General features: G+C 37.3%; 1 protein-coding gene across 1 annotated transcript in view; it reads left to right on the top strand.

Annotated features, from left to right (window-relative positions):
* Positions 1–21,482, top strand: part of LOC117567506 (frizzled) — a 124,862-nt gene extending 103,380 nt beyond the window's left edge. Inside the window, exon 5 of the mRNA XM_034247547.2 lies at positions 19,435–21,482. Within this exon, the coding sequence (XP_034103438.1) occupies positions 19,435–19,967 (533 nt within the window). The 3' untranslated portion in view covers positions 19,968–21,482. The remainder of the gene's footprint in view (positions 1–19,434) is intronic.
* Positions 21,483–26,016: the final 4,534 nt, after the last annotated feature.

Genomic DNA, 26,016 nt, shown 5'->3' with positions numbered 1-26,016 from the left:
CACATCCAAAGTGTGCAGAATAATTGTCGCGCCATTGTTGCACGTTGCTTAAAATAATAATAATAATAAAAGTAGTTGCAGTGGTTTTGCTGACTCGCCTCTTCTACGAGTAATAAGTGGCAGTTGGTCTGCGGTTGCCTGTCGTCAACTGCCGTCTCGTGCAAATGAAAACTCATAAAAAAAAAACACAGAATCAACTTCAGAGGAAGAAAAGTGACTCGAGACGCGAGTAAAAGCCGCGTCCGATAACAATAAGACAAGCAGACAAGAGGGAACTAGAATGAAGCCAGTCTGGCGAAGAAGCGGAGGGCAGAACGATTGCAATAATTGTCATCATCATCTTGTGGTCAGCAGGAGGCGCTGCCTCGAACTCAGTTGTAACCCCAGTGGGCGGCTGTCCAAGTGGACAATCAAAGCCAAAGCAAACTATACTTAAAGCAAGTTAACCAGCGACATTTTTCAGATGCCAAGGCGAAGGCGACCAGCAACAGACACAAAAGGCTTAAAAGGCAGAGCAAGAGAGACACTGAGACGAATGCAATGCACACTGAACAAGCAACTAAACGGGCAATGGCTTGAACACAGAGCACAGAGAGGCGCAAAAAGTCTGACCAAACATGGGTAAAAGTGGTTGCTATGGTACAGAGGCGTAGTTAGAAGGGGGTTGTGGTTGATAGGTAAGTGAAATGACAGTAGTTAGGTTGACAAGGTCGTTGAAAGTCAATTTATATGAAAACAGTTATTTTGTATAACAGCTTTTGAGCTCAAATTAAAAATTTGTATAACAGTTTTGTGGCATATAGCTACAATGCCGCATGAGATGATCCCGATTCATAAACGAAGTATAACAGTTGGTATAACAGCTGTATAACAGCTGTATAACAGTAGTATAACAGTTTTATAAAACTGCTCCTTTCAAGCTAAATTACTTTTGTTTGTCTTGAAAAACTGATGTATGATATTAGTAGCTATTGTAGCTACACGGCATTATTCTCCCTTTGCAGACAATTGGTACCGCCCTTGGCAATACATTTTTCCCTTCTACATCTTCCGAACTACGCCCACAGTTTTTGCTGCTGATTTGTGTCCAGTTCTTGGCGGCGTGTTGTGGGCAATCAAAGCAATTGCAGGTCCCCGGGCTGCAAGTGTCGGTATAGAAAAGCAAGCAAGCAGAAGTAGTAGAAGTTAAAAGCGATGAAAAAACGAGAATAAGAATTACAAGAAAAACCGGCAAAAAATAATGAGCTGCAACCCTTTTGGACTTGCGAATAGAGTGGAGCAGTCGACGACTGAGAAATTAATTAAGGCAAAGGGACTGAAACAGAGATTGCCAACTAAAGGCAAAGGCAGAGGCAGAAGCAGAGGCAAGTGTGGCAAGTGATTCGAGTGAGGTGTTGTCGGTTGGGCTGTTTGATTTCTGCACGACCTTCAGCGCAAAAAGAACCTAGCACTATAGACAATTATTTATCCATATGTAGCTGCCTCTGTCTCCCTCGCTCTCTGTGCCTTTTGCTTTCAATCTGGCCACAATAAATCTCAGCTCAATCTGCACCACGCCCCCAAAGCTGTGCTACTCTAATTCTTATGCATGACAACACAGCTGAAATCTTTGTCCAAAACTTTGCTCACTCCCTCTCATGCTCTGCCTCTCTCGCTTTGAAGATGACCAAACAACATTCTGTGTACATTTTTTGTCTTCATTTTTGCGCGCTTTGGTTGCTTAATTTTTCATGCGTTGCGCTGCGTTGGGCGTCGCAAGTTTTCATTAAAGTTTGATTAAAAATAAATTATTGGTTATTAAAAATGATTAGTTTGGCAAGACTGAAAGACTGAGATTGAGACTGAGAGAATGGAGCGCACTCAAGTGAAGTAGCCAAAGCAACGCCTCAAAGAACTTTTATAAAGAAAGAAGAGAATAATGAAATTGTTAATGGGCTCTGCCACAGACACAAAATACTTGCCACAGAGGGGCGGCAATTGATGTGACAATGTCGAGGACAACAGGCAGAGAGGGAACGAGGCAACGAACACGCTGCTGATGGTCATTTGAAAGTCAATGAACGTTGTCGTAGGATAACAGCACTTGGAATATGTTAAGCTGCCAACTTGGCTAAAGAAAATTCACATTATAATGGCCATAACAGCTTGACGTTGTAGACGTCGCCTCAATACAGTCATTAAAACTTGGCCCGAAAACACTTTTAATTCTCGCTACGAGATATCCTATGGATTTCTGTAACCTGGCCTGTAACTCATCCATTTGATAGCTGCGCAAAGTTTTTTCGATTTTTATGTCCAACACACGAGTAGCGTTGAGTCAGGGCCGCGTGCATATGGAGAGGCCTGTTTGTGATTATATCTGGTGGTTGCCACACAGCTAGCTAGCTAGCTAGGCAGTCAGTCAGCCACTTCCCACTCCATTGCAGACCGCCCACACATGCCACCAACTCGACTCGCCTGTCGCCCCATTCCAATTGTGGTCTAGAGTTGCCTTCCCGCTTCCTTCCCCCTTCGTTAATGTTTGCCAGCATTTTCTTGAGCATTTTTATTATTAGTTTTTTTTTTTTGTGTGTGCCGCTTGTCATAATTTTTGTTTATTTTGTTTGCCACAACACAGAGCGCTGCTTCTTGAGAAAATACTACTAACGGGGTGGGCTGTTATACACATTACCATACATGCATTTGTGTACAACGCTACGTATGTGTAATGTGTTTGCTTGTATTTATTTTCATTTCCATACCATGCGCAGCTGTCGCAGATTCTAAGACTCATTCTATGTGCCATTTTATTGGCCAAGCTTTTGTTTGTTTCTCTTCAAGTTTGTATACTTATGAAACTGCCCTCTTATGTGTTGTTGTGTTGTTGCAACAACAATAGCAGCACTTTGTGCTCTTCAATAGAAATGTAAACTTTATAATTTGTTTGTGTCCCCCCATCTGGTTCCCCTCTCTTCGCTCGTTTCGTCAATCTACAATCGGATCCCGCATGCAAATTTCAGTCAGCTTTGACACTTGAGAGGCCAAGCCACACATACACACACACACTCACACACATCATACACACAAATTGATTAAACTGTCAAGTGACTTTATAACTGACAGCGCTGACATTTTGATTATTAATCATTGCCGATTGGCTGAGCGAAGTCAAATGAATGCGTGTGCGAGTGAGACACAGAGTTGTCTATTTCACTTGACGAGGGCAGCTCGAAAAGTGAATGGTAAACACATAAATAAAGAAGTCTATAATTACACGAAATATATATGTAAATTGTATTTTAGCTTAAGTAGTTAAGCTGTGAGGAAATAATAGTTTGAAGTGCAAGTCGATGGCAAACATAATTCATAATGGTCTGGCAAAATTTATGATTTAAATTTATGTTTTAAAATTATTTTAAATTTAGTATAGGTTATTTACAAAAAGTAACTTAAAATGTTTTATTAGTTGTTGAAAATGTTGTTTGAAAGTTGAAAATTCAATACGCTATTAATAGTTGAGAGGTCTTTTTATAGACTGTAGACGGCATGTAATTAAATGGTATTTCATATTAAAGCTTTGAAAAGACTCAGTGCATCTAAATATTTTAGTTTTATTGCATTTAATTATTTCTGTAAATATGTAGTTGCAAAATGAAACTCTCTTTTTATCAAACCAATAAGATCCGTCCAAAGAAAATATTTCTATGCCAAGCAATTTATCATATTAACGTAAGGAGTATTCTATAAGAACATTGTATTTTATATTTTAATGTATATTACTTTATTGTATAAAACTTTAAAAACTCTGTTCATCTAAAAATGTTAGTTTTCTAGAATTAATACTCAAAATAAGTAATTGGAAAGTTAAATTCTCTTTTAATCAATTGAATAAGATTCAAACATAGAAACTATTTCCATCAGTTAATCATTTTAATGTTATCTTTAAGGTTTATTCTCAAAGCACACCTCTGTTGCTAGCATAACAGTAAACGTAGTGTATCTTGGGCACACATCAATGCGGGCAGACAGACGAACGACAGATAGATGCACAGAAAGGCGACTTGACTTGGCCCATTGACTGCAATGCGGCCCAGACAAGGCTGCATAATAAACCAAAGCTGAGTAGCTTGTCGATGTCGAGCTGCAGATAGATTGCAGTGCGGTGCGGGGCGGTGCGTTGAGTGAGTGAATGAATAAGAAAGGCACTCATGAGTGTTTGATTCAATTGGTTTTAGACTGCCAAGTTGTCGAGCTTGTCATTAGCTTGCGTCACATAATTAAATTTTCATTTATTGCGAGACGAAAAGTTTGCACAACCGGAGCTTAAAATAAAGCTTTTCTCTTTCTAACGCTCTTAATAAGTTTTACGCAAATGAGCCAAAAAGTTGTCAGACAAAACTATCGACAGTAAAGAGCTAAAAGCACCTGTTGCCCTGACAAAGAGAGAGTGAGAGAGAGAGAGGTTGAATTGTTACTCGACTCGTAAGATAGTTGAGTTACTGAGTTACTTTTATGGCAGTTTTGCGCTTTGAACTTTTGGCTCGCAATTGTGTTAAGTGCGTTTTGATGGCCAATGAATAGGTAGACAGATAAGTTCGAGTTCAAGTCTCTGGCCAAAGGAGATTCATTTTCAAATTGTCGAACACAGAGAAAAGACAATGGAAGATAGTGAAGTGAAGTGCGCAAAAGTTTGCCAAACTGCAAGTTCAATTGAGAGTAAAATGTGGGTTACATTGAGGTTAGTTCGCAGATCCGCAACAAGAACCATTACAACATCGCTGTTGCAAGTGGAGAAAAGGTGCATGCCACCGTTTAAGCAAACACTTTAAACCAATTGGCCAATCATTAGAAGCTAGTTCCGTTTTTTGCTGGGCTAAAAGCACCGGAAAAAGCACACGCAACAACAACTAACCAAGTACCCAGTGAACGAATGTAACGAGTGAATGCATTCGATGAGTGCGCAAAAGAAAACAAAACAATGCAAAAACAGGCAACTTGGCATGTTAATTACATGTTGCAAGAAGTGTGTAAAAGGCGAAAGAGGAAATCCTGGAAAAGCGGAGCCAGTGCAATTCATAATGAGATTGCAATTTGCCTCCTTGAGGCTTCAGGCAACCAAAACACAACACTAGCAACTAGCAAAAGGGCGAAGCGAAAGCAGTCCACTTAATGATGCAAAAATGCCAAAGAAACGCAGGCGAAACCAAAGAAACCCTTAAGCCAAAAACCCAAAACCAAAAGCAAAAGCAAAAACATAAAAATAAAAACAAAAAAGTAAAACCAAATCCAAAGCTGCAGCCCGTTAACTTTAACATACCGTTGGTTTTGAGGCGAGCGGCAGCTTTTGGACTTTCTGCACGTCAGAACAAAAGCTGCTTAGTGAATGTGTGAGTGTGAGTGCAGAGTGCCAGGCTTGATTGACTTGAGTGAGAGTGAGAAGCAATCATGGCAGTCGCATTGTTGTGTCTGTATGCGCGTGTGTGTGTGTGCACTCACTCGTTAGCTACACATTTCGTCTGCCCTTTTTTGGGCTACATTGTTGTTGTTGCTGCTGACATTATCTTGCACTTCCAAGGGAGAGAGGCAGCGCCACCTGGCGGCCCAAGCGCGCATAAAAGACATCAATATTGCTTATATGCAACAGTGCTTTTTGCTTTGCTGCTCCTCTCGCTCTCTCTTTGTCTCGTTCTAGCTTTCGGTAGCCATCTTGCAGTCAATCGCTGTTGTTTTTGTTGTTGTTGCTGTTTCTGTTGTTTGGCAGTTATTGTAACTACCTTGCTTACTCACACACACACGCATGTGTTGTCGGTCCCTTTCCCACTCAGACTGCACAAATTGCGCTAGCGCTGCTTCCGCTTGTCTCGTTTTTATTGTTGCTTTGTGTGTTGATTTATGTGCGCTGCATGTGTGGGCGTGTGTGTGTGTGCGCTCGTATGAGTATGTGTGTGGGTGGCCCTAGGGCACGCCTGCAGCTGAAGTTGTTCTCAGCACAGTCGCCGTCAAACTTCCCTGGAGAAGACATTGAGTGCAGTTAGAGCACAGCGAGTGGGAGGGAGAACGCTGCAGAGGCAGAGGCAGCGACAGCAACAGCAGAAAAAGAAGTGCGAGCAAGAGGCAGCGAGAGTGGCTGCGTCTTGTTGCGCATACAAATTGGTTTTAGTTATTAATGGTGTGTATAATTAAGCGGGTGCCTTTTGTTGCCAACTTTGTCTGCAGTTTGTTAGAATGTTTCTTAATAATTTGTGTGCGCATCGTGCAAGACAAACATGCTAAGAAGAAGAAGAAGAAGCAGAGTGAGTAACAGTCATAAGCTTTCAATTGCAGCAGAGCGAGGGCGGCAATAAAAGTTATGCCAATAAGAACACGAAATGAAATCCAAATTGCAAAAACTTGAAACAAAATCTCTTATTGTTCTCTCCAATCGCATTAAGTATTAAATTGGTAGCCCCAAATCCCGTACACGATTCATTAAACAGCTTACTTATGGCTTTGACGAGCTTGATTAACTTTAGTCAATACACAAACCAAATCAAAATCGCAAGGGAAAACAACAAACATATAAAGAAGGCAAGTCAACAGCTCAGAGTTGAGCTGACCCTTTCAATTAAAAAAGTGCCAGAGACAGGACCCCAAAAAATACCCCTAATCGTGTTTGTCTATCAATCAGACGAACAAATAGCCCAAAAAATAAAGCACTTGGCTCACCGACTTAACAAATTGGAGCCGCACTTGGCAATTGAAACCTAAACCTAAACCTTTCGTTTTCTTTTTTTTTTCCATCTGCTTTCTCATTACGAATGCAGAACGTGAAAAGCGAGAAAAACCGCAGGGAAAAGAAACGGATGCGATATTTCGCTTTTATTTATTTCGTTTTTGTTGCTGTTGTTTTTGTATAAATTTTTATATATTTTTTTTTTTTTTGGGATTGGGATTTTATGTTCTTGACGCCTTCATAAACTTTGATCGGCCTTCGATTTCGCACTCAAGCGAAGAAAAAAAGTGCTCTAAAAATAGAAAACGACAAGAAAATCGAGCTAAATGCTACGCAAATGTTGCCTTAACAACTTTTAATTGAATGTATACAATCGCATTCATACACGAAGCAAAGAGGTGGGAGGGAGGTTGGAGGGAGATATGTGAAAATATTCATAAATTTTGTATAGATTTTCTGGGTGGTGTTGCGAAAAACTTTTGTCAGCACTTGGAAGAGGAGGCGGTGAGAAAATGCCTACGAAAAAGTAAACCGCAACTTTTCTAATTTATTTTCCATACATTGTGCATGTGTGCGCATATTTTGTGTTAATACATATTATATAATACTTACTTTGTATTTTTCTTTACTTTCTCTTTTGCGAAGAACGAGGAAGAAAGACCAAATTTGAGCCCTTTGTTCTAAGCAAGAGCAGAAACAAAAACTGGGCTCAGTGTAAGCAAAAACTCTGGCCAGGCGAACTCAAAGAAAAGTTTGCCTCCAGCTTACCAGAGGAATAGAAAGAGTGAGGGAGATAGGGAGAGAGAGAAAGAGAGGAAGCGAATACAGATTGAGAGTTTCGGCAGTTCCCCAGTTGCAAGTTTCTAAGTTTGCCCATTTGGTTTGAGTTTGGCATGCCTCTCTCTCTCTCTTCTCTCTAGGGAAGACTCTTCATCACTTCACAAGTCCTGCGTCCTCACTCCTCCCTTTCACCACTTGTTTGCCCAGTTATTTTGTTAGTCGCTGGTGTTTGTGTTGCATAGTTTTAGGCGTCATAAGATTGCATTTCATTGAGGCCTAAACGCACTGCAAATAAACCAAACTTGTCTCTTAAAGTCTCTCTCTCTCTCTCAACAAGCATTCCAATTATATTTATTACATTACTCTATCTCACTCTTTTCCCCCTTTCAACTCCTGTATAATCAAGCTATGCAATGCCAGGAATATCTTATGAGCATTTCACTCATTTAACAGTGACAACATTTACCCGCTTTACCTGGTTTACCTGGCCAGTTAAGCAGCTAAAGCTCTTGCTCCTGCTTTGCCTCACATTAAATTAAATATCCTGCAATGAACATTTTTGTTAGCTCTTGTCAAGGCAGCGCATAACCTCAGCGCACTTGAAGTTACTTCGTGTCGCTGGATAATTGAGTTTAGACTGCGCAGCACGCGACCCACAAATGGCACATTTAAGCACAAAGAAGGACAACAAGAAGCAGAAAGAGAGAGAGAGAGAGAGAGAAAGTCCTGGTTAATGGGTCACACACAAAAACCGCAGGCACGCGTGTAAGAAAAGGGTTTTAATTCTAGCCAAATGCCAAATGGAAAATGGAAAATTAAAACAATTTATTTAGACAATTCCCTTCAGCTAAGCACGCATAAGAAAAAAAAAGATTTAGGATTTCCCCACGATTTTCAAATAACAATACACATGACCTATGATTTATGTTGACACTTAACCTTTTTCTTATACGAGTATTGGGGGCAAATGTCTTTCGCCAGGGATTCACTTATTTATAGCCAGCAAAAAAGAAAACAGCACAACAAACGTGCTCAACCTGAGTTCGAATTAAACCGCAAGCACGTTCAATGACAAAGGAAAAAAAAAAAGAATTCCATTTTCATTTACGAAATTTCAAACCAACAAATGCCAAAACGCCATTTCATAAATTTTAATCCTTTTTTATTGCCAAGGAATGAATACAACCAGTTTCGCTAGCTGCCATAGATGAGACTAGAGAATGTACAGAGAAGGGAAATAAGAAGAGAAAGAGATAGGGATAGAAGGTATAACATTGTGACAAGCAAAAGGTGCGCGGAAAATGGGGAAAATGGAAAGTGAAATACACGAAACTCATTTCCGTCGCACGCTTCGCTGTCTTGGCACTAAGCGAAGAGGGCTACAAACGAAGGGTAACAATATCAACTGACAGCACAGGAATAAAGGTGAAGACTAGAAAATACTCTATAAATTTGAAAGGGAACATATAATTGCATTGATTTTAATGCCTAAAAAATGAAGATTAAAATTATAACCCAAATATATTCCATTATTATCAAAAATTATCTTGGAATATTTGGTGTAAAAATATGGATATAGATATCAATATAACTTCCAAACATCTTCCACTGCGTATGCATTCATGAAGATGAATATAATGTGTGAAACTCTATATAACTAATGTAAATATGTAACTGATTACAAAGGATACTTATTAATAAGCAGATGTTTTTTCTGATATGCATTGAAAGCTCATATATGCATGCCAAATTATATCAATATTCGAGAAGAATAAAAGAATTAATACAAAACTGAATCAAGGTAAAACAAGTGAATTGCAAAACTTCTCCTGCAGTTAATATTATTACCAAAATACTCTACTCGCTGTTCACTATGGAGGGCATAACAAGTTGTGCTTAACCCTTCACAAGTAATGTGAAACTAACCAACGGACATGAGAACTACAAGAGGAAAAGAGGTGCGACAATTGTGTGAGAGGGAACAGATACATGGAGAAGAGAAGGGCAAAGAGGGGTACAGAATGAAAAGGTAAAAGTGCTCAGTGCAGCACTAATTACTTTGGCACCTCGCATTACGACTGTGACTGTGTATGTATGTACGTGTGTGTGAGAGACAGAGCGGAAGGCGCAGAGGACATGGCGGAGGCGTATACTTAATGTCAAGCATTCGCCACGTTGAATGCCTGCGGTTAGCTGGGCAGCTCCCACACATAATTTAAATGGCAAGTTGAAAACGTACATATGTGTGTTTTTTCCCTTCTTTTTTGGGTCGGCATTTAAATATATTATGCAGGCGAGGGAGAAACAAATGAAAATAGCGCGCAAAATGGCGAATGGAATGCGTGCGAGAAATGTGCAGACCAGGATAAAATGGGATGCGATACGGACAGGACAGCACAGACAGGATGTGAACAGGCGCCCCGCGGATGCGTCACACTCCCTCACTCCCTCACTCACTTACTCGCTCACTCGCATCGTCGTGTCCTGTCGCGCGTAATTTATGCATGTCTAAGCAGCCGAGTTACCAATGTGAGTGTGTATGTGTGTGGCGTGTTTGTGCCTTTTGAAATGACATCAGGACAGGAATCAAAATGCTTCTAAAGTTGGAATAAAGCGCAGAAAACTGCATGCGGGGAATTTCGTTGGCATAGCAATTGATGGCGCATGAACATAGTGAATAAAATTCATGAATGTCATCAAGTGTTGCAGCAAATAACTGAAGTGCATTCATTCGACGGGCTTGTGAAACTGAACCACGATCGATTAATAACAGTCTGTTCCACTTAAGAGATTACACAAAATTTATTTAGAATGATATGAGACAAATACCAACTAGAGTTGAATGAAGAATTTTTATTAAAAGCGAATGAATGAAAATTGTATTTATACAGTATAAAAAAGAACTTCAAAATAGATATTTTAAATATATTTTACATTATTTTATGGCTTTAAAATATCGAAAAGAAAAGGATTTTTAAACAAAAAAGTTTTGCAAAATAATTTCAATGAATAATTTTAAAAAATTTAAATTGTTGAGCATCAAAAAGCAAATAGAAATGATTACGAGACATACAAATAAATTACTGCAAAATTAATACAACTAATCATTTAATTGATGATTACATTTTTGGTAAAAAAAAACTAATTTCAAGATTTTAAAATTTTTTATGAAAGCTAAGGGTAACTAATAAATTTTTGATGGTAACTTATAACAAAAAAATACTAAAAATAATCCATTTTTTGGAAATGAATACGATGAAGAAATAAAATTGATAAAAGAAATTAAATACTTAATACACACTTACTAATTTTATAAAGTATTTAGCTTAAAAACCAGAAAGAAATTTGCAATGTTTCAATGTAGATAGATTAAAATAAACGCCGCAATAGAAACACATAAAATAATAGAATAGAACAAAATGTAAAATAAAGCACAAGACTTTTAATGTAATAAAATGGTTTTGTATAAAAAAAAGAAACAAAAAAGAAATGTGTAATAAATTAAAATCAAAATTTTGTTTGAAGAGTCTCAAAATCTTTAAAACACTTCAGAGCTCAAACTGAAGCATCATCATTATCATCATCATCACCATCATCCTCATGAACATCAGGTTGGGATGATCGCATTGGAAAGCACAATCGTTAAGGCCCATTAATAATTTCCGAGCTTTAATTGTGCCACTTCTCGCGGCGTTGTCAATTCTAAAAAGCACTTTAACCAATCAAAAGTTCAACAAACTGTTGCACAAGTGGCAAATACACAAAAACAAACACAACAACAGAAGCAGCAGCAGCAGCAAAAAAAAAGCGAAAAATTGCGACACGCGACATTAAAAACGTGGCAGGCAATAAAAATTGAGGTCAACAGCAGCAGCAACAACAACGGCAACAGAAGAGGCAGCTAGCTAATGAATAACAAAGGCAAAAAGCTACAGCTGAGAGGGGTAAATAAAAAAGAAAAAAAAGGAGGGAAAAAAAGTGAAGCGAGGTTTATCAAGATGCGCAATTAAATATGGAAATGTGCAGAAATGGAAATGGAGGCAGAGCAATGCGGCATGTTGCACGCTGCAACAGCAACAAGAGCAGCAACAACAACAGAATGAAATCTGCACACGCGACAAGTGTCATTAGCAATGCCTTCCCCCTCCTTTCCCCCTCTTCTATGCTGCCACTTGACACCACAAAATACAAAAAACAACAACAACATCGAGTGAAAAAAAAAACTTTAAAACAATTAAATGTCATTTTGTGGCACATTTTATTTAGTAAAAAGAGGGCGACGCTGCGGCCTGCGGGCGTGGCATTTGGAATGTGTTGTAAGTGGAGAGTGGAGAGGGGGAAAACTGCTGCTGCTGCTGTCGATGTTGTTGTGTATTTAAGTTAAGTGTTGTTGTCAACGCATTTGCGATTATTTGCTGCAAATATTTGAAAATTAAACACAAGCCCACGAGACATCAATGATGTAAAGAGCGGAAAGCGGGGGCACAGGGGCGAGGCACAGACATGCCTAAAATTTGTTGAGAATTTATATTACGTGTCGACAGTTACAACAACAGCAACAACAATAGCAACAAGGGCAATAAGAGAGCAGCAGCTGTTGGTTGCTGTTGCTGTTGGTTGCTGTTGCTGCTGGCAAGGTTAGAACTGGGGGCAGGCACAGACAATGCAAACAATTTCAATTTGCATGTAGAAACAAGGACACAAATACACATTCACACTCTCACACACACACACACTCACACTCAGTTGTAAAATTGGTTGCCAAAGTTCAAAATGCAACTATGCGGGGTCCTGTTCCTGTCAACTGCCAAAGAGAGATAGAGAGAGAGAGGGAGAGGGGCACACACGCAGTGCGGTGTCAACTAGAAAGAGATAGAGAAATGTAAAGCAAGGAGCGACGACGTGGGGCATTAAGTGGCGGTTAGGAACATTTGTGGTTGTACTTGCTGAAAAACATATGGAACTGCTGAAAGAACGTGTCGCCAACGATGTCGATAAAGACTCTCAGGCCAAGAGAACATGTCGCCACAATTATACTCGCTATGCCTAGGCATGCATCGAGTCGAGAGCGTGTTTATACAGCTTACATAGCATATAGACGAACACGTTTCTATAGTCTACCTATCGGAGACGTCAGATAATTGCGTGTAAGACAACAAAATAGACGACAGAGACCTATTTTAAGTCCATTCCAAAGCAAATTACAATATTGTTTAAAAGATTTGCAAAACTTCTACTAATTCAAGTTCCGAGTAACCTATTTTTAATGCATCTCAAAGAATAGCCAAAAATCGATTGTCCAATTTGAATATAATTGAAGTTTCTGATAACTAAAATTACTAGCAACAAACTAGCAAACTAGACCTTTGATTGAAAAATTCGCAATTCATCTTTGAACCAATTTTAAATGTATTTATAAAATTGATGGATTTGAATTATTATTATTATTATTATTATTATTATTATTATTATTATTATTATTATTATTATTATTATTATTATTATTATTATTATTATTATTATTATTATTATTATTATTATTATTATTATTATTATTATTATTATTATTATTATTATTATTATTATTATTATTATTATTATTATTATTATTATTATTATTATTATTATTATTATTATTATTATTATTATTATTATTATTATTATTATTATTATTATTATTATTATTATTATTATTATTATTGCAGTCTTTTGATAATTAAAATTGATGGCAACGTATTTTTAACGCGTTTAAAAGCAAACTAGACTATCGAAATCGAACAATTAAGTTTGGTACATCAAAATATGCATCTAACATAACTATGTCAATTCGATTTCAATTGATGAAAAATATAAAGTTGCGGAAAGCTCGAATTTAATTTAAATCCAAAAACATAGTTCACCTATTCAACAGCACAAACTTTATTGAATCTAGTCAAACAAATAATTTGGAGAAAAACGAAATGCAAACAGTTAATTCTGAGCAGCATACATTTTTATTAGATGTGGTAAATGCATTAGCAATTTAATTTGTTATCGAATATTTTCGTGGTATGCAATTTCGTGTTTGTTGCGAATGTAAATACAAATACTAATTCAGCTAGTTGCATTTTAGCTGCCTGTTGATTTGATTAGTTGTCAAATAAATAAAATGTATTCAATAAAGAATTATAACTGATTAACAATGTATCAAAAGTGAGGTTATAATGTGGGTTAAAATGAGAAAATATTTAAATTTTAGTAAATATATTTAATTAAATTATACATCTTAATTTAAAAATTCTTTATATTCATTAAAGTTGTTATGAAGGCTGCTTAACCTTTATTTATTTTCCTACATATTTTGCAACCGTTAAATGTTAGCTTACAATAATTTTCAATGCTAATAAAAACAGTTGAAGTCAATGAACTTTTGCCAAGATTACAGCTCTGGCACAACAAAAGAAATTGAACTGAGCAGCTGTCACTTTGGCTTTTAAGTGAAGAACTATGGAATTCAAAGCAGCTTCTCATCCAGCAGATGTTCAAATAGCGAAATTCCTTAACCCAAAAGGGCAAAGAGAAAATTCCCCCCTCCACACACACACGCGGAGGATCCACGCTTTTCACTTCCATTCATCAGAGCACCCCATTTTAATCTGTTTGACAATTTTCAGCAGCAGCAGCAGCAGCAAATGCGAAAAGGCAATCCCCCCGAGTGAGAGAGACATGACATTTCACCTGCTGCTCGACTACATCTCTGTTCTCTGTTTGCACATATCCATATCTATATCTCTCTATGTAGTATGTTAACGTTAAGTCTGCTGCACACACCTGATGAAACTGTCAACTGTCATTTAAATTTAATCGCATGTTGTTTCTCTCGCTTTGCAGTTGTCGCCGCGATTATTGTCACCAGTCTCCAGACTCTCTTCTCTTCTCTTTCCCTTTCCCTGAAGATTTTAATTACTGCACCACAAGACAACAAAAGTCAACCCGGTTTGCGACCCATTCATTCCCCATTACTTTGGCGGCCCTGCTTCTGCTTCTTCCATTTCTTCCTCTTCTGCTGTCACTCGCTTATCGCTTGACTTTATAAAAATAATAATATAGAGAGACACTCATTGGGTTGCTCCCTGTCTCTGTCTCCGCTTCCATCTCTATCTCTGTCTGTCGTTTTCTCCTTCTCTTTTGCTGTGTGTTGTGCTGCTCCATTTAGATAAGTGACACATAAATTAACCAATTTTCCTTTTATTTTACTTGCTGTTTTTTCTCCCCGTTTCTTTCTCTCTCTTCTTTCGCTTGCCAGCATAATAGAATAATTATAAAACAATTGTCAAGTTGCTTATATTGCTTTTAGCTTCCCTTTCGAAGTATTCTACACTCTTTCATTTTCCCATTTTGTCAGCTGAAAAACTGCTCAAAGTAGTTATGATCGTTGCTTTATTAGCCCCATTCACATATATATTTGTTTTCATTACGAGCACTCGTTCTCGCACTCACACTCACATTCACATTCCCACTTACACTCACACTCACATTTCCCATCACTCTCCATTAAGTTTATTTGCCGCATTGTGTTTTATCATTTGTGGAACGCTTGTCGAGTGTTAGATAAACATTTTGACAGCAGTGTCATAAAGTTGCCTTCCGATACGATTATCGCATTGCCAGGGCGGAGTTCTGCTTACTTTAGAAGAGTTAAAGAACAGTTCAAGAACTGCGGGCAACGCTCAATGTTGCTTAATTCCAGTTGGTAAATAACACAAAGTCAATTAAAGCACAATGAACTTGACTAAATTTTGTTCTCTTCTTTTCTGTCATATTAAGATAGTGATATTACGAAAGCTCATTAAAGCTATACACATTTAAAGTAGAAGCTTATTTGATTAAGTTATATCAAATTTTAAGAAATTAAGCTAACTTATCCTTTGAAATTACATATTTTTTCTACTCCTACAATTTAATATTTAGTAAAGCTCATATGTGAGAAGGAACTTTCAAAGCTCCTTAATATTAAAATTGGTAATCTAGAATTTAACTTAACTAAATTCTTCGCTTCCTAAAGATAAAAAAAAAATGATTTATTAAGTTTATTGAATAGCGAACAAAGTTAGAACTCTACTTTTTACCTAAAAGCTCATATACTTAGAACTATCTTTAGCTGTCTACCCATTTAAATACAATTTAAATGCATTAAATTAAACGCAACAATTTAAATAAGTTATTTATTCTTCTGCAATTTCATTTCATTCTAAGCTCATGCATACGAATGAGCTTTGAAAGCACCGTTGGCAAGTAATTTCTCAATTATGCAGCGCAAAAACCAATCAAAGTTGCAATTGCTGCTATTTTTTTGTATTCTCTGCATAATTTCAAAATAAAACAGACTTTAAAACTGACAAGAAAAAAGTGTTTTTCCAAGAGAAAACTCAACTGAAGGAAGCAAGCACTTAAAAGCACAGCTCGATTCTATTATTGTCTGCCTGCCTGTCTCTGGTTGCAGCTTGAACTATTGCATAAATTGTACTTAATTGTTTCATGAATAAGAAACAGCTTTGAAAGCAACACTTTTAACTGTAAGCTCAGCAAAGTGTCAACTACGATATATAGTACTATATTATTCTATCTGGGAAATCTTTTGCACCATCTAGCTTTCAGTCATCAGTTTGTGTGTGTTGCTAAAGTGATTTGGGATGTGCCACCTGTTAATTGTGGCCCAGAGACAAAGCAGCCTTTTGATTGACAATCCAGCAAAAGAGTGACACCTCATTTCAAGCTCAACGTCGAGTCGAGACCAACATCATTTAGTGCCCGAGATTGTTTGGAGTTTCAAGAAGGCGCTGCCTTTGTTCGCTTTGTGTCGCCCTGTAATTTCAGTCACAAAAGCATTTTTCTCACCTCGCCAAAGTGAAGATGAGTTACCTGCAGTCGTACTTTAGGTATTTGGCCAACAGATTAACACCTTTTGCGAGTGCTTGTTGTCTCAACACAAAACTTGTTCCTCATCTGGCAGCAGCAGCGGCAGCTGCTGCAAAAAGACTTTTTCTTTTTTTTTTCAGTCCAGCATTTATTTCGAACCGAACGTTCGTTGTTGTTCTCGTAGTTTGGTTTCGTTTGGTTTATAATCAAATGCAATGGCATGACTAAAAATGGAATTTTGCTGTCTGCACTTCATCAACATGCGGGGCCCCAAATGACTCAAAAAGCCGAGGAGACTGCGAGACGGACGGGAAAATGTCAACGCAACATCCCGATGGCTGCAACTCGAACCCAACCCGTTCCCAACACGCATTCCTCATGCCATACAAAACAATTGACATGCATTGTTGTTGTTGTTGCTGTTGCTGTTGCACTGACAGCACTGAATTGTCACAGCGGCAACAAACGCGTATCTCAGACTCCCTCTCTCTCTCTCTGCGTGCTGCCTTTGTCAACTCGTTGCCTGACTGCAAAATGCAATTTTCCAAAATGGCCAACAAAGGCTGGTTCACTCAAAACGGGTTTTTAGCATTGAAAGGACCTCGCCAGAGAGAATTGCAGCAAACTGGAACTGGTTCCTTCTGTCTGCTCTTCATTTATCAATAGCTCCCTCAACTCCCAACTCTCTGCTCCTCAGCATATATCGCCAATCTGAGGCCGGTTTCCTTTCAATACCATTTGATTCTCTCTGTTTCCCTTTTGCCAAGTCTATCTGTCCGTCCGTCTCGCTATCTTTCTGTCGCTCTCATTCGTTGCGATATCATTTGCTGTCTTTTGCTCTTCTGTCGCTAAAATTAAGATCAATATCGGGAGCCTCAAATCGGGCGGTAGCCGGCAGGTGGCAGATCGCCTTCTTCTGCGCTCGCTTTTTCATTCTCTGATTTATTTTCAGTTTCCAGTGGCGGAAATCGCTTAATACGTGGGACGTGCAACGTACAACTTGCAGCCCATTCGCTTTTTAGCTTTTCAATTCAATTGGCGCGCTTTGATGTCCAATCGCCTTTCCCCCTGCAGCATGTGGCATGCCCCACACTCCCAACCCCCCCTGCTCAGCCTCCTGCTCTGGCTGGTAATTTATTGTATTCGTTTATCTGCATTTTCCAGGCGCTTATAAATTTCGTTTCGCTTAATTTGCCACAAAGAACTGCAGCTCAGCTGACTTTTATGACCAGGAATTATATTTCCAGTTGCCCCAGCGCACAGTAGCGCCATCTATGGCTTGCCATGTGCAACTTTAATTGGGTTGGATTTTCAAATTGTTGAATAATTTGTATGATAATCATTTTGCGTCTATTACATTAGCTAATTATCGGGGAGTCTTGTGCAAATTAATTGAAAGTATTTTCGACTCAAATGGGCGTTAATAATTTGGTGGCGAGAGTTGCTGCAAGTGAAAACTGAAAGCCGAATTAGCATGTCATAAAAGCAAAGGAGGGGAGGGAACAGCGAGCTAATCGATAATTTATGAGCGGATATAATGTTGAACCCAGACGAGATAAAAACATGGGGGGAAGTGTAGCAAACCTGTAACATGTTTATAAATAGCGCTAATGAGCAAAGCAAACGAGGCAACTTCAACTTCAACTCGAACTCCAACTTCGACGGCGACGGCGACTGCGACTCTTGTGGCACGTCAGTCACTCAATTCGATTTGTGTCGGTGTCAACAACATTGACTGCAAAAGGTGCACAACAAGAGGGGGGAGGGAAGTTGTAGTAGATTGTAAATTGTTTAAACAAGCAAGTCGCAGTCGGCACATTCGACTTTGAACTACGAGTTGCTTGATTCCTCCTCTGCTCTCCTCTGCTGTTTAAGCAATCACTGTGTAAATATTTACCCAAAAGGTAAAAGTAAATTTAAGCATTGTTTATCTGTTCCCAAACATCTCTGTCCCCCTCCCTCTCTCACTCTTCGTTCATTGCGCATTAACCAAGTATTTGCCTCAAATATTTGTGCTGCATTTTGTGCTTGATGTAGACATCAAATGTCGAATATTAATACAAGTCCGCATGTTGCAAATACAACTTGCAACATGCCACTTGAACAACTCGACTTGTATTTATGTTGCACAGCCATTTTGGCTTTCCGTTTTGCATTTTGCATTTCACATTTGCATTTCGGCCTCTGCCACATATTGTTGCACATTGTGGATGCTTCCAAGTCAAAATTGTGCTCCACTCTCTGGCAACCAAAAGTGGCCTCAAGTTTGCTCAAGTTCGGCCTAAGTGTGAGCTATTATTTGTCATCAAGTCTAGTCGTTAGCTTCATAACGCTGGCTGAGCAAAATTTCTTACAAATTAATGTTGAGAGTATTTATTATATTTCAATTAGCTTGGCACTCAAAAGCTTAATGTTTAAAGATCTGTAATATCAGCTAAAATTTAAATCCAAAAATATAAATTTGAAAATCTTCTCTTTTAACAAGGTATTAACAGCTCAAAATCAATTGCAGCTGATCGAATTGCTTGGGCAATTTTAATTTCTATAGATGAAACCATATTCTTGACAATTTTAACAGCGTATCACTACAAATGTTTCAAAAACATTTTCAGTTGATTGAATTATTTTTATTCTTCTCTTTTATATATTTCACACTTTTAATATCTATGTATTTCAAAGAAATACTTTCAAAAAATCTTTTTCTCTCCAATATCCTCATTAGATATCTTTCTTTGAAGATCGTCATATATTCCTTTTCATCACATATTCGTTTCCTTCATTAGAGTTTTTCCTTTTAATGATTTACTACTTATTGAAATTGATTGTAACACATCTATGCTTATGTATATTACTTAAATCAAAAATCGTGTTATTAATGCTGTTTTAAAAATACTTAAGTGTTTATTTAGTCATTATATTCTTGCAGTAGCTCAATCTCTCCCTTATCTAATGTAATATTTTATATATTACTAGTAACGTGTAAGAACTCTCAACATTTTACTTTCCCTTTCGCACTCTAATATAATAATTTACTAATAACCTATTTCCCCATCTTTTAATTCTAGGCGATATACTCTCTGGCGTTTGCTTTGTGGGTCAGCTGGACACACACTCGCTGGGCGGCTTTCTCATCCTGCCGCTGTGCATTTACCTCTCGATCGGAGCGCTCTTTCTACTGGCGGGCTTCATCTCGCTGTTCCGCATACGTACAGTGATGAAGACGGACGGCAAGCGAACGGACAAATTGGAGCGTCTGATGCTGCGCATTGGCTTCTTCTCGGGACTCTTCATACTGCCCGCTCTGGGACTGTTGGGCTGCTTGTTCTATGAGTACTACAACTTCGATGAATGGATGATTCAATGGCATCGCGACATTTGCAAACCCTTCTCCATACCCTGTCCGGCAGCACGACCGCCGGGAACTCCTGAGGCGCGTCCGATCTTTCAGATCTATATGGTGAAGTATCTGTGCTCGATGCTCGTGGGTGTGACGTCCAGTGTGTGGCTGTATTCGAGCAAGACCATGGTCAGCTGGCGCAACTTTGTCGAGCGATTGCAGGGCAAGGAACCGCGCACTCGACCCCAGGCGTATGTCTAGTATGAGACGGCGGCGGTGGCGGCGGCTGAGGCGGCGGCTAACGAGAGTTATTTGGCGTTTAGCACATAGAGCACTACGACACAAGAAACAAGAAAAAGAAACAGTCCTCTCCTCTGAGAAATACGGCTAACCCACCCCCGCATCCAGATGCAATTGAATCCTCATACAGCTTTGTATAAAGTTCATCTTCTAACTCTTTCGACCGCCTTTCTCGCCCCTCGTCCTCGTTTCGCGCTCAGTTCTCTGGCAACCGCAAGCAAAATCAAAAGCTATTGTTTAATATTTAGTTATAACCGAAAGCTGGAGCTCAATTGCTGGCTTTCTTGTTGAACCAAAACTATTCGCATAAGTTTGAGAGAAAGAAAATTACGAGAGTAGAGTGTAAGAGCATTGTAAGCATAGTTTATTCTAGTATTCTAGCGCATTCTAGTTGTTATCGAGAACCTACTTCCCTATCCCCCATCCATCAACCCCCACATTCGAAAATGGTATACGAAGAATTTCCCCTTTTCGACTTGCATTTAAGTAGAATTTCATTTGATTTATGTGAAAGCTTTAAATGTGCCCTACAATTAATGAGAGACGTACTTATAAACTAACATACAAATATATGCATAGCCACACATAGAATACGATATATAAATATATACAAAAGTGTAAATGCAGATTGAATTACTTAATCCAAAATCCAGTCAAATTGCACTACGAACTAAATGTAAAATACAAAATACTTGACGACAAAAATTATAAAGCTTATGGGTAATTTTCTGGCGAAAATGTTCCGCACAACATTATTTAAAGTGAAAGAAAACATATACAAAAACATATTTTTATTTTAAGTAAAGAAACTAATCTTTTACCTCTTGATTAGAGCTAAAAATGACTTTCGAATTATTCTTCTGTTTTAAAATGATTGCAAAAATGAACAAAACACAAAAAACTTAACGAATTTATGTATTTCAATGTAAAACAAAAAAAGTTCCTAAGAGCTATTAGAATACCCTTTACTTATTTTTAAAATGGTTTCAGTTTAGGTTTTTTTTTCACTTTAAATAGTGTAGAATGGGACACTTTCGGCATTGAATAAACCATATATATAAATCAAGATATAACTAACGAAACTACTCCTACGATATATGATGAAAATGGTCAATGATAAATGTATTATGTAGCAATAAATGTCCTCCATGTGCTAAACTTAAAGCGAATTAAAAGCATAAATTTAGAAGTGTAACTAGAGCTATAAACTATGATATAAACTATTGTATATTTATTATTATGTATTGTACGTATTTGTTACAACTAATTCAGTTTTAAAGCCAAACGCGTTTTTATTACATTTTTAATGACGTTGTAGTCATAACACTTAAGAACTCACCCATCCTTTCCCTACCCCACCTTCCCCTCAACCCTACATCCATTGTGAAAAATTGCATAACTAATTAATTAAGTCAGATCTACAATTAAGTGAAAATAACAAAAAAAAAAACAAAACTGCCATTTTAAACATGTGTTGACGATGATGATGAGTTTTAATTGTTTTGCAATTTCTATTTAACAACACAAATAATGATTGCTCTGTTTTTAATTTGGTGTCCAACAAAATTTTCAAAAACCTAGCATTTAAGTGAACAATTATTATTGAAGCGTAAGAAATGAAGTGCAAATGAAATTCATTCAATTCATTTCGATTGCAATTACATTTACCATACACAATACAATACAATTCGATTAGAATCGCTGTAAAATAGAAAACTCAATACGTATGAACATTTAGCGAACAAAAACCAATTACAATACTATCATATAAGTGTGTGTATACATATTAGAACAACAACAACAACAACAAATGGCAAAAACTGCAACAAATGGCATAAAAACAGAAACAAAAAACGAAAAAACACAAAAACAAATATGAACAAATAAAACTTTATTTTATTGTTAAAGACTGAAAATGATTTTGCATTTCTTATTTGGTGAGGAACAAGGGAAGCAAGTTACTCAATTATCAATTTGATTGCATTGCGTTTTTGTTTAAATTTTAGTTACATAAAGAGCTTCATATTTCAGAGAACGAACTAGGTGATGGAAGTTTATAAATTTGATTAAATAAGGAGATATTTCATTAAGCTACTGACTCATCGATGAAGTGACTGATTTAAAAAAACACTTCTTGAAAATTAAAAGTCCAAATTTTTTAAAAGTACTACAATTTAAAAGACTATAGATGGACAATAGTCTAGCTTGTTATTCTGATTCCAAATTAAAATTATATTTAAAAGAAATGTCTAAAGAAAGCGCTGTTTACAATATTTAAAGATACGAATTTAGAAAAGATAATTAAATTTCACTACCTCCACATTACTTTAAAATATGTTGAATCTATTCATTTTATTTGAAAAAATCATAATTGAAGAAAATCATTCCACATATTTCTTTTTTTACAAAAATACTCTTAACAGCAAATATTGATTTCTTTGAAGTCTGCTTAGGATTGAACGATTTATTTCAATTCGAAAAATGCTCAATTCAATTGAACGATTCAAGAACTGCTTTATTATATACAATATTAATATTAAATACATATTTATAATATTACCATGGTAAGATATACACAAGATGTTTTGTATGTTGTCTGCTACCAAAAACACAATAAAAAATAATTTAGTTCGCTTCAATCCACATTATGTAGCTGAGATTATAACATATATTGTGGTCATGCAACTGCAGAGAGTTTATGAAAATGACGCAATTTAACTGTAAGCTGCAATATTTGTGGCTCATCTTCAACAAATTGCAATGCTGACAAGCACTTGTCTCATGTTTTTTGGCCAAAAACTTTTCCCATTACAAACAGCTGAAACGTTGGCTTATCCCTCGCACACACACACACACACACTCGGAAATGTAGTGAACATACATACACTAATACACATTCACACACTAAAAGCGATAGCCACAAAGCAGCTTGAAATTCAATCATAACTTGCCAGCAGCCGCAGCTACAGCATAAACCTTCTTCCCTCCTCTCTGACTCCCCTCACTTGCTTGAGTCACATGGCTGTAAGCGTTGAAATTTACGAGTAGTGGGTGAAAAGCGTGAGGCGCGAGAGGCGTGGCAAGTAGGCGGCCACCTACACATGAACGAACGAACGTCCGTCCCACGCCCATATAATTTTGATTACACTTGTTTTCTAAATACTCCGGCTATAAAAGAACCGCACTGAAACTGAACAACATGTGTGCAATGGCTGCCCTCAAATAAAATCCAGGACAACTGGCAGGATGCGAAGGGGGAGGAGGAGGAGGGAAAGCGAGAGGCAACCGTAGGTGCGCGCTGGATAAGCGACTTGGCAACAAATTGCAGTTAAAAGCGTCGGCCAGAAATCTGAGCTGCTTTTGTTGTTGCGGTCTGGCGGCTTCTCTTTCTCCTCCTCCTTCTCCGAGGAGAGCACACGCACACAGCGGGACATGTCGTAAGGATGTGAAGGATATGGCGCTGTTGTACAAAACACGTGTGCGATTTAACAACTACAACAAATAATATAACAACAACAACAGTAAGAACAACAGCAACTAAAGCTGCAACCAAAAGCAAACGAAAAGTTTTTCCTAAAAAAATGAGTAAGAGAAAAACCAAGAACAACAACAATAACATTCAATATGGCAGCGAGTTGTGTTGCGTTTTTATGTGACCGCCATAAAAAAGTTATTAATGTGTAGGTGTGAGTGCGAGTATGTGTATGTGTGTGTGAGGCACACGGCACAAAATGGCGCGGGCGTGTGCAAGCGTTAATGTGGCAAAAATGTTGCTGCAATGAACTTTTCTATTTGGCTCGACAAGTTTCTAAATGCTCTAACAACAAACAGAGTCCTACGGACTGTTCACTAAATATGGAATATCTTGAGTTCATAGAAAAAACCGATCCAAAGATACACGAAATTAATTTAATGTACAATCTTTAGTAAAAAACTTGCTTTAATCACAATTTAAATTAAATTTTAATGCATTCAAAAGTCATAACTTGCAGCAGCTTGTGGGAATTTATTAACCACAAAAGCTATTGTTATAATTATTGACAGCATACCCTATAAAAAGGGTCGTCCCTTGGTACACAGGGAAAAAATGACATTATAAAAAAAATATAACGAAACTCTTGAAAGCTTTTTGATCTTAATAAAACATTCTTTAAATAAAAATTCCAGTTGCAATCATTATAGAACTTTTTATTAATTTACGAAAGGATTTTATGTGTGAAAATTAAAGCCAAAATTCTTATTAAAGTCAAATGTTTGAAAGTATAGAAAATACAAATATTTACAAATAAATATAAAATATATAAGAAATTGCTAACACTCATGAAAATGTTAGCCTTATAGAAGATGTAACTTTAGTTCAATTACTTTAAATATACACTGGTTTCTTTCATACTCTGCAAACTATAAAATAAATGAAAGATGATGTGAAGAAAATATAAAAAATATATTTAAAATGAAGAAAACAAGAAGGATTATTTAAGATAAGTATAAGACAGTTCATATTGACTAACTCTATTTACAGTTATATTTTCATTTACGAAATTATTACATTTTCTTATTAACATGAGGGAATAAAATATATTAGGAATTCCCTCAAAAAATTGTTTTCCACATTCGTTTTTCAAATATTTGATAGAGCATTTAAAGATAGACTTGCCAGCAGCTCGCACGTTCACGTAGTATATTTAATTCTGCTTTTATTATTTGTATTGCATTTTTTCTGCTTTTTGGCGGCGTGAAAATCATAAAGAAAACATGTGAGTGGATAGTCATTTGTGTGGAAGTTACTAAAAATAAAAGTGTGAACATTGCGCGAGCAGTAAAATGGACTCACACCAAAGTTTTTCTTCCTCTGCTCCTCTTTATCCCTCTACAGCAGATGGACCAATGCAATAGTTTTGTGGCATGTTGCACGTTGCCAACTGTTGTGTAGCATACTTTTTTTTTGGTACTTTATGGGTACTTTTTGATACTCTGTAAGCCAGAGCTCAGACAGCCATGGAACACATTTCAGAACAGGAGAAGTTTGCCAAAACAAATGAAATCATATTATTTCGTGAGCTTTGTTAGATTAGATCAACACAATACACGACACAAAATAAATACAGAAATGTCTTCGAAATTTTGGATTTTTATTGCATTGCTTTCGGTGGGCATTGCTCACACTTATGTGTACACGGATTTTATAAAGCAAGTCGAGGCGAAGGAAAATTCCGTGGCTGGCATTACCGAATATGTGACATCAATGTGGCCGCATGTGGATAAGATTGCGGTGAGGATTAAGAACGACCTCAAATCGATGCTGGAGACGGGTCATTTGATGGCGAAAATCGTACGCAAAGCTATTTCCGACTATCGCGAGAAGCACAAACAGGAGCTGGATAAGAAGAACGTGGGGAAAACTCGTTAGATTTGCCTAACATTGAGATAAAGTTTTAAAATAAGGAATTTCCCAAAATATACTCCTCAGTCTGTGTTTGTGCTTTCTTTGTTGTCACTGATAAATATCACTTTGTCGCATTAAAAACAAGCGAAAAGCAGGGTGAAAGGAAAACTGCAACAGAAAGCAATTTTAATTTAATTAATTGCAAATACTTTGGCAAACAGTCTGCGAAATTGACACCAGCGAAAAACTGCTGGAAAAAAGTGAACTAAACTGAACGTGTTTAATTGCTATTTTCAATTACGCGACAACCAAAATCACCGACAAAAAAAAAAAAAAAAACAGGAAAATCGAAAAGAAAAACACATTTTAGCAGCGATGCACTTGACTTTGGCTCTTTGACAGAGTAAAAGCTGAAATGCGAGTAATTAAATGGGAAGCAAAGCAACGTGCAAAGTTAATTAGCTGAATGATAACACGCTGACATAACATCTTCTTAAGAGACCAGCGCTTGTTTATGTCAGCTACATTAGATCAGGCTTCAGGAAGGAAGACTTTGTTGATAGCTTAAAGTTAAAGCTAAAAATTTTACTAGATTTTTAATAACTCATTAAATAGCAAGTAGAG

This window comes from Drosophila albomicans, chromosome 3 (genome assembly GCF_009650485.2).
Source record: "Drosophila albomicans strain 15112-1751.03 chromosome 3, ASM965048v2, whole genome shotgun sequence".
In the NCBI taxonomy this organism is placed as follows: Eukaryota; Metazoa; Arthropoda; class Insecta; order Diptera; family Drosophilidae; genus Drosophila; species Drosophila albomicans.
Note: the sequence above shows the minus strand (reverse complement) of the source record. Positions and strands in the feature narration are given on the sequence as shown.